Source organism: Bos javanicus, chromosome 7, assembly GCF_032452875.1.
Source record: "Bos javanicus breed banteng chromosome 7, ARS-OSU_banteng_1.0, whole genome shotgun sequence".
Taxonomy (NCBI): domain Eukaryota; kingdom Metazoa; phylum Chordata; class Mammalia; order Artiodactyla; family Bovidae; genus Bos; species Bos javanicus.
Genome location: NC_083874.1, coordinates 22,219,801 through 22,233,869, shown reverse-complemented (window position 1 = coordinate 22,233,869; position 14,069 = coordinate 22,219,801). Strand labels below are relative to the sequence as shown.

At 35.9% G+C, this 14,069-nt stretch overlaps 1 protein-coding gene across 3 annotated transcripts in view; it reads right to left on the bottom strand.

Moving 5' to 3' along the window:
- MEIKIN (meiotic kinetochore factor) overlaps nt 1–14,069 on the bottom strand; it is a 138,306-nt gene that overhangs the window by 104,621 nt on the left and 19,616 nt on the right. For all 3 annotated transcript variants that reach the window (XR_009737463.1, XR_009737464.1, XM_061422862.1), the window contains exons 5-6: nt 10,567–10,704; nt 3,757–3,876 (exon numbers count right to left, since the gene is read on the bottom strand). Coding sequence is in view for 1 of the 3 variants with exons in the window: in XM_061422862.1 (XP_061278846.1) it covers nt 3,757–3,876; nt 10,567–10,704 (258 nt within the window). In the remaining 2 variants the exon portion in view is untranslated. The remainder of the gene's footprint in view (nt 1–3,756; nt 3,877–10,566; nt 10,705–14,069) is intronic.

Genomic DNA, 14,069 nt, shown 5'->3' with positions numbered 1-14,069 from the left:
TAACTATTGGAGAAATGAAAATCCAAACCACAATGAAGTATTACCTCACATCTGTTAAAATGGCTATCATGAAAAAGTATACCCAAAAAAATGTTGGAGAGAGTGTGGAGAAAAGGAACCCTCTACACTGTTGGTGGGAATGTAAATTGCCACAATGAAAATGTAGCCACTATAGAAAACAGTATGTAGATTCCTCAAAAAACTTAAAATTGAGCTATGTATGATCCTGCAATCCCATTCCTGGGTATATGCACAGAAAAGATGAAAACTCTAATTTAAAAAGATACATGCATCCTAACATTCACAGCAGCACTATTTACGATAGTCAAGACATGGAAACAACCCAAGTGCCTATCAACAGACGACTAGCTTAAGATGTAGTATGGATGTGTGTGTATACACACGCACACAAACACACACACACACACACAATGGAATATTACTCAGCCATAAAAAGAATGTAATATTGCCATGTGCAGCAACATGGATGGACCTAGAGAATATTATATTTAGTGAAGTAAGTCAGACAGAGAAAGACAAATATATGGCATCTCTTATATATGGTATCTAAAAAATAATACAAATGAATCTATTTACAAAACAGAAATAGACTCACAGACATAGAAAACAAACTTATGGCTATAAAAGGGGAAAGGAAAGAAGGAGAGGGACAGATTCAGAGTATGGGATTAACAGAAATAAACTATTATACCTAAAATAGATAAGTAACAAGGATTTACTCTATAGCATAGAAAATTATATTCAATATCTTGTAATAATATATAATGGAAAATAATCTGAAAAATACATATATATATATATAACACCCTGTTGTATACCTGAAACTAATACTATATTGTAAATCAACTATACCTCAATTTAAAAAAGAAAGAAAATACACAGGGCTTTGTTCATTTGTGTAAAAGAAACACAAAAAAGATAAAGCGTAAATTAAAGAGACTGCTTACCAAAAAGGGGTGGGTGGAAATGGGGTAGAAAGAAGAGGGCAAAAGCATCATGGTAGCAGTAGAAGAAGATGTAGCAATACTCTTCTGTATTGCTTGTATGATAATATTTTTTTGTATAACTATAATTCTTAGAACCATAGTAATGTTTCACATACCTTCAACAGCCCTCTCCCCCTGAATAAATAAACAAAACCAAATAGGAAGGGGGAATCAAAAACTGAATTCAACACTACCAAAGGAATGTATTAATTACTACATAACAACTGAACAATAATTTCAGTGAAAGTGGAGGAAAAGAACTAGCCTACCTAATTTTTGAAAAGAGTCTGTTGATAGGACACTGTAATGCTAAAGACAAATAGAACTGTACATAAATGCTGTAGTAATCTATTTAGTAAATGTATTTCTCACAGGGATCTGGGTTAACAAATCTGAAACTTCTCTGTGTGTATAATAGGATAAAGGAAGGGAAGGAGGGAGGAAGAGAGAGAGAGAGACAAAGCAAAAAAGAAGTGGATTTTAACCCATAAAATAAATATCCATGAGTTCATACGGATATAAATAACTGAATAAATAAATGGCAGAAAATAGTTACTTTTCAAAAAGAAATTTCAATTAATAAATGTAACAGGTAACAGCAAAGTATTGATTGAAAATCACCATTACATGAACACCACAGTAAGAACTGTTGCAGTCAAGTTCCTCTGAGGAATGGTAGTATCAGTGGATGAAAGTTTGAGGAGAAACAGGACTTATGGAGCCATAAACTATTTTTTTTTTAGGTATTTATTAACTACAGAGGGAAGCTAGTAACTTTACAGTGGAGAAAACCAGATATCACCTTAATTAAGTGAACATTAATATGACCAATAATAACATAAATGTACTGACATTAAGAACTCCTTAATACAACATCATTTCTGTGGTATTCTTATCAAAAATTGCATAATCTCTTTCTAATCATGAGAAAACACTAGACAAATTCAAATGGAGAGACATTCTACAAAATAACTGATCAGTAATCTTCAAAAGTATCAAGCTTACAAAAGACCAAGACTGAAGATCTGTCACAGTAGATTAAGGGAGAAATAACAATCTAATTTAACTTATATGCAGAGTACCTCATCAGAAATGCTGGGCTGGAAGAAGCACAAGCTGGAATCAAGATTGCTGGGAGAAATATCAATAACATATGCAGATAACATCACCCTTATGGCGGAAAGTGAAGAACTAAAGACCCTCTTGATGAAAGTGAAAGAGGAGAGTGAAAAAGTTGGCTTAAAACTCAACATTCAGAAAACTACGATCATGGCATCCAGTCCCATCACTTCATCGCAAACAGATGGGGAAACAGTGGAAACAGTAGCTGACTTTATTTTTCTGGGCTCCAAAATGACTGCAGATGGTGACTGTAGCCATGAAATTAAAAGACACTTACTCCTTGGAAGGAAAGTTATGACCAACCTAGACAGCATATTAAAAAGCAGAGATATTACTTTGTCAACAAAGGTCCATCTAGTCAAGGCTATGGTTTTTCCAGTAGTCATATGGATGTGAGAGATGAACTATAAAGAAAGCTGAGTGCCAAAGAGTTGATGCTTTTGAGCTGTGGTGCTGGAGAAGACTCTTGAGAGTCCCTTGGACTGCAAGGAGATCCAATCAGTCCATCCTAAAGGAGATCAGTCCTGGGTGTTCATTGGAAGGACTGATGTTGAAGCTGAAACTCCAATACTTTGGCCACCTGATGTGAAGAGCTGACTCATTGGAAAAGACCCTGATGCTGGGAAAGATTGAAGGCAGGAGGAAAAGGGGACAACAGAGGATGAGATAGTTGGATGGCATCACCAATCCAATGGACATGGGTTTGGGTAGACTCTGGCAGTTGGTAATGGACAGGGAGGCCTGGAGTGCTGCGGTTCACGGGGTCACAAACAGTCAGACACGACTGAGCAACTGAACTGAACTGAACAATCTAATGCAATGTAGGATCCGAGATAGGATCCTGAATCAAAGAAAAGACAGTAGAAAAACTGATGAAATGTGAATAAGGTCTGTAGCTAACAGTTTAACGCCAATGTTAACTTCCTAATTATGACCATTGTATTGTGCTGAAGAATTGATGCTTTTGAACTGTGGTGTTGGAGAAGACTCTTGAGAGTCCCTTGGACTGCAAGGAGATCCAACCAGTCCATCCTAAAGGAAATAAGTCCTGAATATTCATTGGAAGGACTGATGCTGAAGCTGAAACTCCAGTACTTTGGCCACCTGATGCAAAGAACTGACTCATTGGGAAAGACCCTGATGCTGGGAAAGATTGAAAGCAGGAGAGAAGGGGACGACACAGGATGAGATGGTTGGATGGCATCACCAATTCAATGGACCTGAGTTTCAGCAAGCTCTGGGAGTTGGTGATGGACAGGGAAGCCTAGTGTACTGCAATCCATGGTGTCACAAAGAGTCAGACATGACTGAGCAACTGAACTGAACTGATTATGGTTATAGAAAATAACATTTCAGAAAGCTGGATGGGAGGTATATGGGAACCCTTTTTATTATTTTTGCAACTTTTCTGCAAGTATATTAATAAAATTCAAAATAAATGTTTTTAAGAAGTAAACCCATATATGCTTAAGTTACTTACTATTAGTCAGATATTATGTGTAGCCAAAGGTAATCCTAATTGATTAATTTAGCTAAAAAATCATTCAAGAGAAAAAATACTTTGCTTTTTCAATACTGACAAGGGTTTTTCCCTTTGTGACATGAGGAAAAAGAATGTGAAACTTACCTAAAATTGCAGAGAGATTTGAAAACTCAGGTACCTTCTCTATTGCTACTGCTTTACTTATGTCCAAAAGAGTAGAATTCTTACATGGCATGTTTTCTTCCAACATGGGATGCTCCCATTCTAAAAGAAGCAGGGAGAAATGGCACAAAATTTTGAATAGCACACAAGTGGCAGGTTACCTTTTTCTCCCCAACTTAGGTTCCTAGCCCATACAAAGCTACAGTAATTGAAGAAAGTTTAGGTGAAGCATAAAAAAAACCCTTGAGGACATCAGGATATTAAATAATCTTTGGGCTATTACAATGCCCAAATACTCTTACTTCCTTTTCCACACTTTTCCCATTATCCCCATATTATTATATGGCATATTTAGTTAGGCCAGTATTCAATGCAAACGTTATGATGATAAATTGTCATAAAAATGCTGTCTTTAACTCTGTTGGTATATATACAGTGACCACCTCTTGTTTTTCCTGGAGCCAATAAAGAGTTGTTTGTTTAGATTTCTCTGTATTCTTCATCTATTTAATCCTAAACCCTACCAAACTGTATAAATCCATTCTATTTATTCCATTCTCTGATGTTCTGAAATTTTATATTGTTCTGTCTTGGTGTTTTTCATCTCTTGTGCTAGACACTGTACGGCCCTTTAAACCCAGAAATCATACTTCTTAGATCTAGAAACTGTTCTTGAGTTATATCTTTGGTAATTTTCTTCCTCCTGTTTATTTCATTATCTTTTTCTGAGACTCCTATTATTTGATGTTAGATTTCATATACTACTTCTCTAACTAATATTTTTTCTCCTTTTTTTCCCTCCTGACTTTTTTTTTCCCCTGGGAAATCTCAATTTATTTTCTAATCCTTCTACCGAGTTTTCCATTCTGCTATTGCATTTAATTTATTCTCTGAATATTCTCACTCCCTTTTTTTTTAAACAGCATCCTGTTCCTATTCAATGAATGCAATATACATATTTTTATCTCAAGGAAAACTTTTCCCCCCAGTATCTTTCTTGTATTCCTATTTCTGTTTGGTTTCTTCTCTTATTTTTAATTTTACTGTGGTGGGAACACTTAACGTGAGACCTACCCTCAAATTTGAGAGTACAATAGAGTATCGTTAACTATAGGCACAATGTCGTGCAACACATCTCTAGAACCTGTTATTCATCTTGCATAACTAAAACTCTACCTGTTGATCAGCAACTCCCCACATTTCCTTCTCCTTGGGTCCTGGCAACCAACATTCTACTCTCAACTGCTATAAATCTAACTACTTTAGCTATCTCATACAAGTGGAATAATACAGTATATTTCTTCCCGTGACTGGCTTATTTCACTTGCCATAATGTCCTCAAAGTTCTTCTGTAGTGTTGCATATAACAGGATATCCTTTTTAAAGGCTGAATAATATTCCACTGTATGCATATACCACATTTTCTTTATCTATTCATCCATCAATGGTCACTGGGCTATTGTGAAAAGTCTGCAATGCACATGGGAGTTCAAATATTTCTTCTAGATCCTGACAGTAATTATTTTGAATAAATACCCAGAAGTGGGATTGCTGGACCACATATATTTTAAATTTTTTGAGTAACTGCCATACTCTTTCATTGCAGCTTCACTATTTTACATCCCTATCAACAGTATACAAAAGGAAATCCAATTTCTCCACATCATTGCCAACACTTACCTTTTAAAAAAATAATAATAACCATCCTAATAGTTGTGAGGTGATACCTCACTATGATCTTGATTTGCATTTCCCTGACGGTTAGTGATCTTTTCATATACCTGTTGGCCATGTGACTGTCTTCTTTGAGGGGAATATGTTTATTCAACTTCTTTGTCATTTTTAAAAATCAAGTTATTTGGATTTTTCCTATTGAATTGTGGGAGTTTCTGATATATTTTGGATATTAATCCCTTATCAGATATGTGGCTTCTAAATATTCTCCCTTTTTGTAGGTTGTTTATAGGTTATTCACTTCGTTGTTTCTTGTGCTGTGCAGGAGCATTTCAGTTTTATCTAGGCCTACTTGTCTAATTTTGCTTCTGTTGCCTGTGTTTTGTTGTCACATCCAAGAAATAACTGCCAATACCAATTGTCATAAAGCTTTTCCCCTATGTTTCTCCTAGGAGTTTTATAGTTTCTGGTCTCACATGTAAGTCCTTACTATATTTTGAGCAGACTTTTTTGTATAAGGTAAGGGTCCAATTTCATTCTTTTGTATATGGCTATCCAGTTTTGTCAACATCATTTGTTGAAGAGACTATTTCTCCCACATTGAGTATTCTTGGCACTCTTGTTAAAGAGCAAATGTCTTTATGGATTTAGTTCTGGGCCCTCTATTCTGTCCTACTGGTCTATATCTCTGTCTTTATTCCAGTACTATAATGTTATGTTTACTATAGCTTTGCAATATACTTCAAAATCAGTTTAATGTTAATTTTCTGTCCAGATGTTCTATCCATTATTAAAAGTAGGAGTATTGAAGTCTCCTACTATGACTGTATGCCTATTCCTACCCTCAGTTCTGCCAGTGTTTACCTTCTATGTCAGGTGCTTTGATGTTGGGTGGATATTTATTCCTAACTGTTGAGTGTTTTTGATGAATTGATCCTTTTATAATTATGCAACATTCTTCCTTGTCTCTTGTAAAAGTTTCTGACTTAGTCTATTTTTATCTGATATAAGTATAGCCCCTTGTGCTCTCTTTTGGTCACAATTTACATGGAGTGCCTTTCCCCACCCATTTGCTTTCAGTCTATGTGTGCCCTTAAATCTTAAGTGAGTCTTTTGTAGATAACATACGGTTGGATTATTTCTTCAACCCATTCAGCCACTCTTTGTCTTTTGATTGGGTTTAACCCATTTATATTTTTGATAGAGGAGAATTATTGATAGAAGAGGATTTACTATTATAATCTTGTTAACTCTTTTCTGTTTTATAGTTATTTTGCCCCTCTTCCCTCTCTTGCTATGCTCCTCTGTCTTTCATTGATTCTTTTACATTGATATGCTTTGACTCCTTTCTATTTTTCTTTTATGTATCTTCAACAGGTACTTTTTGTGTGTGGTTACCATGGGGCTTACATAAAACAGTTTTAACAGTCTACTTTAAACTGATAACAATTTAACAAAAACTCTATGCTTTTACTTCACCCCTCAAACACATTTTGCAGTACTGATGTTATAATTTACCACCTTTCATATGGTATATCCATTAACATATTTTTATAATTATATTTAATATGCTTGTCTTTTAACTTTTATACCAGAATTAAGAGTGATTTATATGTCACTGTTACTGTATCAGTGCATTTGTCTATATACTTACCAATGAGTTTTGTACTCATATGCTTTCATACAGCTGTTTAGAGTCCTTTGTTCTAACTTGAAGAACTCCTTTTAGCACTTCTTGTAAGGCAGGGCTAGTGATGATTAACTCCTTCAGCTTTTGTTTGTTTGGACTTCTCTTCTCTTCATTTCTTAAGGACAGTTTTGCAGGTTTCGGTATTATTGGTCAGATGTTTCTTTCTTTCAGCACTTTGTCTATTTACTTCCACTCTCTTCTAGCCTGCAAGGTTTCTGCTGAGAAATCCATAAACAGTCTAATGAGGTCTCACTGTATATATCAAGTCGCTTTTAAAACTGCTGCTTTCAAAGCGCTTTTTCTTTGACTTTTGGCAGTATGACTATGTGCCCCCATGTGAATTTCTTTGGTTCATCTTATCTGAGGTTTGTTGGGGTTCCTAGGTCTGGATGTACACTTCCTTCTCCAGATTTAGGAAGTTTTCAGCAACCATTTCTGTGAAGAAACCTTCTGGCCCTTTCCCTCTCCCTCCCTCCCCACTTCCCTTTTCCCTTTAGGACTCTCACAATGCATATACTGATCTGTTTTCTTGTGTTCTGTAAGTCTCAAACTTTCTTCATTCTTTTATATTCTTTTTCCTTTTAGCTCCTGTGACTGGATAATTTCAAATGACTTATTTTTGAATTTGCTGATCCTTTCTTCTGATTGATCTTTTACTTTTTTGTTTTTTTTTCTTAGTGCATTTATTGTTTTTCTCAGCTCTAACATTTCTTTTTGGTTCTTTTTAAAAACTCTCTTAAAATTCTCACTTTTTCCATACATTGTTCTCCTGAGTTCTTTACGAACATTTGCTGCGCATCTTTATGACAATCATTTAAAATTCTCTGTCAGGTGGTTCACATGTTTCCATTTAATCAGAGTCACTTTCTGGAGCTTTATCTTATTCTCAGTTTTTGGACCATGTTTCCCTGCTTCTTCTTTCTCTTTAATCATTTGTGTTGGTGTCTGCACATTAGATAAAACAGACAGCTTTCCCAGTCTGTAAACAGGTAGGCCTCATACAGGAGATGACCTTCACCAATCTTTCCAACCAGGATCTTCTCAAACCTTCTTGCTAGTTCAAACCAGAGTCTTTGTTTTCAGTGGCCATGAGGCATCTAGAATATAACAAGTCCTATCACTGCTCTAAGACAGATGAGACAAAAGCTAGTCCCTTGGGCAGCCCCAGAAATGTTGGAATGTTGAACACAGTCCAAATCTTTCCCTCCCCAGAGAGAAGCCAGGATCTAGTGAATGTTCTCATGCTAGGATAAACTGGTATCTTTGTTTCAGCACTCATCAGACTTCTAGAGTATGTCAGGTCCCACCAGCACTCTGAGGCAGACAAGTCAGTAGTCCATTCTTTGCCTATCCCCAAATAATTGAGGGCTTTTGGCACATGGTTCAGTCCTTTCCCTTCCTCCCTAGGGAAAATCTGGGAGCTGAAGGTTTCCTGCCAATTGTATGGTGCTGTATGGCAGATGTGAATTATAATGAAAGGGTGTCTTGAATTTTTCTATTTGCTTTGATGTGACTGGTTTCAAGCTTGCCTGGGGGTGCAGGAGTCACTCAACTAGTTTTGAGATTTCTCACAAAGGGAAATCTCACAAAGGGAAATACATGGACACAAATTAGTCCATGTATTGTTGTTGAATTGGTGTGTCCATGGGGAAAGGCAAGTGTAAGGCTTACTATTCCAACACCTTTCTGATTTACTACCATATTTCGCTGTTTTGACCTCTATGCTTTATGTTAGAAAATTCATCAGAAGTCTGGTAGTCCTTGTCTTCTGCTCATATTTGAGAGGGGGCCCTAAATGGCTAAGTGGGATCTCTATGGCTTAGCTGGGGCTGGCCACATAGGCAACTTCACTGTAGGGTTCCTGTCAGTTTCACTGAAGTACTACTGAGGTCAGTATCTTTTGATACTTTCTTTAGGGTTGCTCAGATTTCTCAGGAAAAAAATCTTCCATTTTCCTGCCTGGAAGTTTCAATTCTGGGTGCTAGCATTCTAGAAGCTGAATAGAGAAATGGACCATTGGGTTAGGATGAGACTAAGCATTGGGTGAGCAGTCCTACAATTTGGAATATACATTTGCATTTAACTACCCCTTTCTGCATTCACGACAGTATCTGAAGCAGTTGGCTTTTTCTATATAATAAATAACACTGAAATCTCAGTGGCATGAAATGAAAGCATTTCTTTCTTACACCTGTCTACTATTTGACTCAAGCAGCTCCACTTCAGGCTATAGGTTGGGTAATCAACTAGGGCAGCTCTCTGAAGTCTGCAGTCTGCCCAGGGCTATCCTGCTCTGTATCTCTTATTCTGGAGTTCAATAATAGAGGTAGAAGCTAATTAGGATATGCATATGGTCCCTGACTCACAATGGTTCAGCTTAAGAGTTTTTTCCATCATAAGTGGAAGAAGATTTGTATTTTCCTCATGATAGCAAAAGGATAGGGGGACAAAACCAATTATGTATGCACATATCAAAAGTTTGCTTCTGATATCTGGGCAACTGATATCCATGTTGCCCAAAGTCATATGGCCAACCCCAAAGCCAAAGAGTGAGAAAGTAAACTTCACCCACCATGAGGCTATGACAAGGTTAATGACAACATTTCAAAATACCATGGTATCCCTGTTATTAACAGTGCTTAGTTCAGGGTCCCTCTGTTTCAAAATACCCCAAAGAATAAATTTCTAGGAAAGGAGAAGGAGAAGTCACCATAATTTTTGTATTTTGGACACAGCTTTTTACAAGTATTTTACAAGCCACATTGAAAGCTTTTCTGGGATAGTATAGTATTGTACAAACTAGCTTGTTTCAGGGGTATTCCCATTGTTGATTCAGGATTCAGCTTTTTAAGTCCACTTTATCAGACCATTTGCTATCTAGCTTTCCAAACTTTATTCTTTCTCATTCTCTTTACTCTTATGTGTTTGTGTCTTTTTTTAAAAAGTCATTTTCTGCCATTGCACAAAGTTGTGGAGGAAGGCATATGTTCAATCTGCATCATTAACCAAAAGCTGTTAATTATACATATGGCAAACATAAATAACTGATAATTTGTAGAAAAAATTCAAGCAGGGAGATGGTCCAGTCAACCTTTGAATTATTGAAAAGTAAGAGAAGTATAGGAAATAAAAGATAACCCATAGTTCAAGAGAACAAATATACATATGTTAGGTATAAAGTTGCTCAATATTAATAACTGGATAATATGTATTACATGTAAATGCTAATCTCTTCATCTTTTCCTGATCTGGGGGGTTTTGATCTATAGTCCTATGTGACTGAGTGTGGAACACAGTGGATACTGGGCAGAGAGGTTTTGGTGAGGAAGATAAGTATACCTTCTCAAAAGGAACATTATTCATTGCAAAATTTGTAGACAAAGGACCAGTTTCTATGGAGGAGCAACTTAAGGTTGAAATTTTCTCACCTAAATAATCTGATCCTCTGAAGAGCTCAGGTGATGGGAAGCTACTTAAATTCTCTTCGGAACTCTTGTATTCTGTAGAAGAGTCTGTAAATGAATAACTTAGAAGAGAGCCAGAAATATCATGCTGCAAACTTAGTCCTATAGAATAAACAAGCAAAAAGAGTAAAATGTTTCAACAGTAAACAGATTTAAAATGCTAAGAACTTAAACTTGTACAAATATACATGCAGTTGTATACTAGTAATGTAAAATTACACATAAAACTGAAATGGCATGCGATTGTATACAATCTTAAATTGTACTTGAATTTCAATCTTAGAAAAGGTCTATTTTTGATATGAAGAAAATGCAATATAAACCCCTTCCATTGTTTTTCAAAGTTTTATACATTTATTCCTTCCCTACTTTGGTTCAGTTATAATTCTTGACTCAAAAATACAAATTTTATCAAGTATACCTTAATAATAAATATAAATAAATAAAATGTATACCTAATTTTTCAAGTGCAAGTTTTATATATAAGTAACCCATTAACTGTAAGCTGACTAGCTGAAAAGAAGAAAGGATGATTCTAGTTATTCCACTTAAAAAACAATGAGCATAAACATAGATTCAAGGGAACATAGATCAAAGGAACTGAACAGAGTCCAGAAATAGACTTACATGCATAAGAGTAACTTATTTTTGACCAAGATGCAAAGGCAATTCAATGGAGAAGGGATATTCTTTCAGACAAATTATGTTGGAACAACTGTATATCCACATGCAAAAGCAAAACAAAATAACTTGCACTCATATCTTCCATCATATAAAAACTTAACTATAAATGCATCGTGAGTCTAAATGCAAATCCTAAAACTACAAAACTTCTACAAAAAACAGGATAAAATCTTCATGACACTGAGTTAGGTAACAATTTTTTTAATGTAACAATTAAAGAATGATTCATAAAACAAAAGCAGTGATAAACTGGGCTTCATCAAAGTTTAAACCTTCTATTTCAAAGAGACAAGCCACAGAGTAAGAGAAAACATTTGTAAATGGACTGGAATCCAAAATATAAAGAACTCCAAAAATTCAATAATAAGAAAACAAACATCTCAATAGGAAATTGGGGGAAATATATGAACAGAAAATCTCTCTAATTCAGAAGTCTTAAAGTCATCCCTGTGAGAGTAGACTAGAATGAAAATCTTTCTAATAAATGACAGGAACAGACCTTAGTATTTACTTGAAGAACCAGAAAGTGTAGTAAGAAAAGAGAAAATATACTCTACTATAGACAGTCAGCATTTATGAAACATTCCTAACATGATAAAACAGAGGTCAACACTAACAGAAACTGGTGGAGTGTGGGATAAGGGATGAAAGGAGAGCATGACTCCTAAAACCCATTATCTTCTGCCCTGGAGCTGACTTATACCTATCTCTGCTCATTCATTACCTACCCGAGACTACTAACTCTTTATCCTTCCCACTTTGATCTCACCACATCTTTTTCTTTCACTCCAACCATCTCCTTAATGTTGACAACTGCTCCCAATGTGCCCTCCTCCTCCAGCCACCAGTGCACCACTTAAATTGACTGACTCAAGCTACCATTCTTCTTCCCCTCTTCAGATGTCAGAGTCAGGCTATTCCTCTGAGTATGTTTCTCTTCCCATACTTCAGCTGTCCCAGAGTGTCCTTCCCTGTCCTTGCTACTTTTCTCATTGTCTTCATCCTTCTCATTCTTGGTTGCCGCATCTCTCGTGACTTCTACCTCTCAAAATTCTATGAATACCACTCTCAGGAGAGAAAATCCTTCCACCAAACTCCAGAACTCAAATTGGGCTCAGAAACTAGGAAAGCCCTGTACTCACCCCCTGGGTAACTTGGCAGAGAAAAGAATAAACAAATGTTCCTGACTATAATAATAGAAGGTTGCTCCTGGTGTCACAAGTAAGAAATGTAAATGCATTTTTTAATTACATTTATATCAAATTATAGTATACATTTTAAAAAGTCAGTTCTACAAGCTTTTATCAAAAACTACCACCTCTTAAAGGAATTTAAAAAAAAATTGCAACCTCTTGTCTCATAACTCCCTATCATAATGAGACAACTGTTTTCAACCCTATTAACTCTATTGTTTTTATATGCTTATATTTATAAATTAAATGTATTCAATGATTCTGTTGTTATAATTGCTTAAATATATTTACAGCTGAACCATGTACTATGAGCTCTATCATTTATGTTAAATTTTTGCTACAAGTTCTTATTTTTCCTTTGAGTTATTGATTACCTAATTTTCAATTCATTTTCTAAGTACCTATTTCATCTCAACTTTTTGCAAAAGTATAAATTTCCTCTCAATAATTTTTTTTAAAAAATGCCAGGTTATCTATCAGTTTTTTTTTTTCTTCCTCTCTTCTTCCCTTCCTTTTTCTCCTCCTTTTTCTTTCCTTCCTTTTTTTCAAGTACTGCTGCTGGAGATCTCAATACACTTGCTCAAATTGGGATTGATTGTCTGCTAGACATGCTGCACAGGTGTCTTCCTGGGATTTCCCTTTACCATGATCCTAAGAAATTCTTTTATATATTTCATGTATTAGAGCCTTTGATTTCAGATTTCATGATTTCTTCCTTATTGATTTCCTTTCTGGTTTTGTTGGAATAGCTTCTTCATTTCCTGAGAAAAGGTGCATAGAAGACCTGTTTGAAAATTTCTTTATACTATCTTCCTATCTGAGTGATTGTTTAGCTAAGTACAGAATTCTAGGCCAGTATATTAAAAAGACTGATGCAGTCTTTAGTGTTTGACAGATTTAAACCTCACTGTTCCAAGTTCCCCTTCTGTCCCATATCTGTACAAGTTGATGAGCCCTGGTGTTCCATATTCTGGCAACAATGGCAAGTTAAAGCCTCATCCCAGCCCCACTCTAACCACCTAAACATCCCAACCCAGTTTCCTTTCCCTGCTCTCTCAAGCCATTTTCAGTCCTGTTCAGGAAGACAGTCTCCTCTCTAAGCGGCCTCATTATATCAGTAATAAACTTTTCCACACCCTCTTGGTATGTGAGTGGCATCATTAATCTTGAAATTTAAAACAAATTTTGGGTGAGGATTTATCCTGTCTCTGCAAATCAGTTCTCTTCAGAAAAAGTGCACTTTTCCACCATGTTTTAGCCTCTAGAGTTGCTTCTGATATGTTCAATGTTATTCACCTTATTGATTGCTTATTTGCAAAAGGTAATCTTTTTTCCTCTGAAAAACTGAAGGATTTCTCTCTTTATCCTGAAGATTTTTAAATTACATGACATTGGGTCTTGGTATGGGTCTTTTTCATTCATTGTGATAGGCAGTTGGTGGGCTCTTTCAATATGTATACTCATGAAGATGGCAGAGGAATAGGATGGGGAGACCACTTTCTCCCCCACAAATTCATCAAAAGAACACTTGAACGCTGAGTAAACTCCACAAAACAACTTCTGAATGCTGGCAGAGGACATCAGGCACCC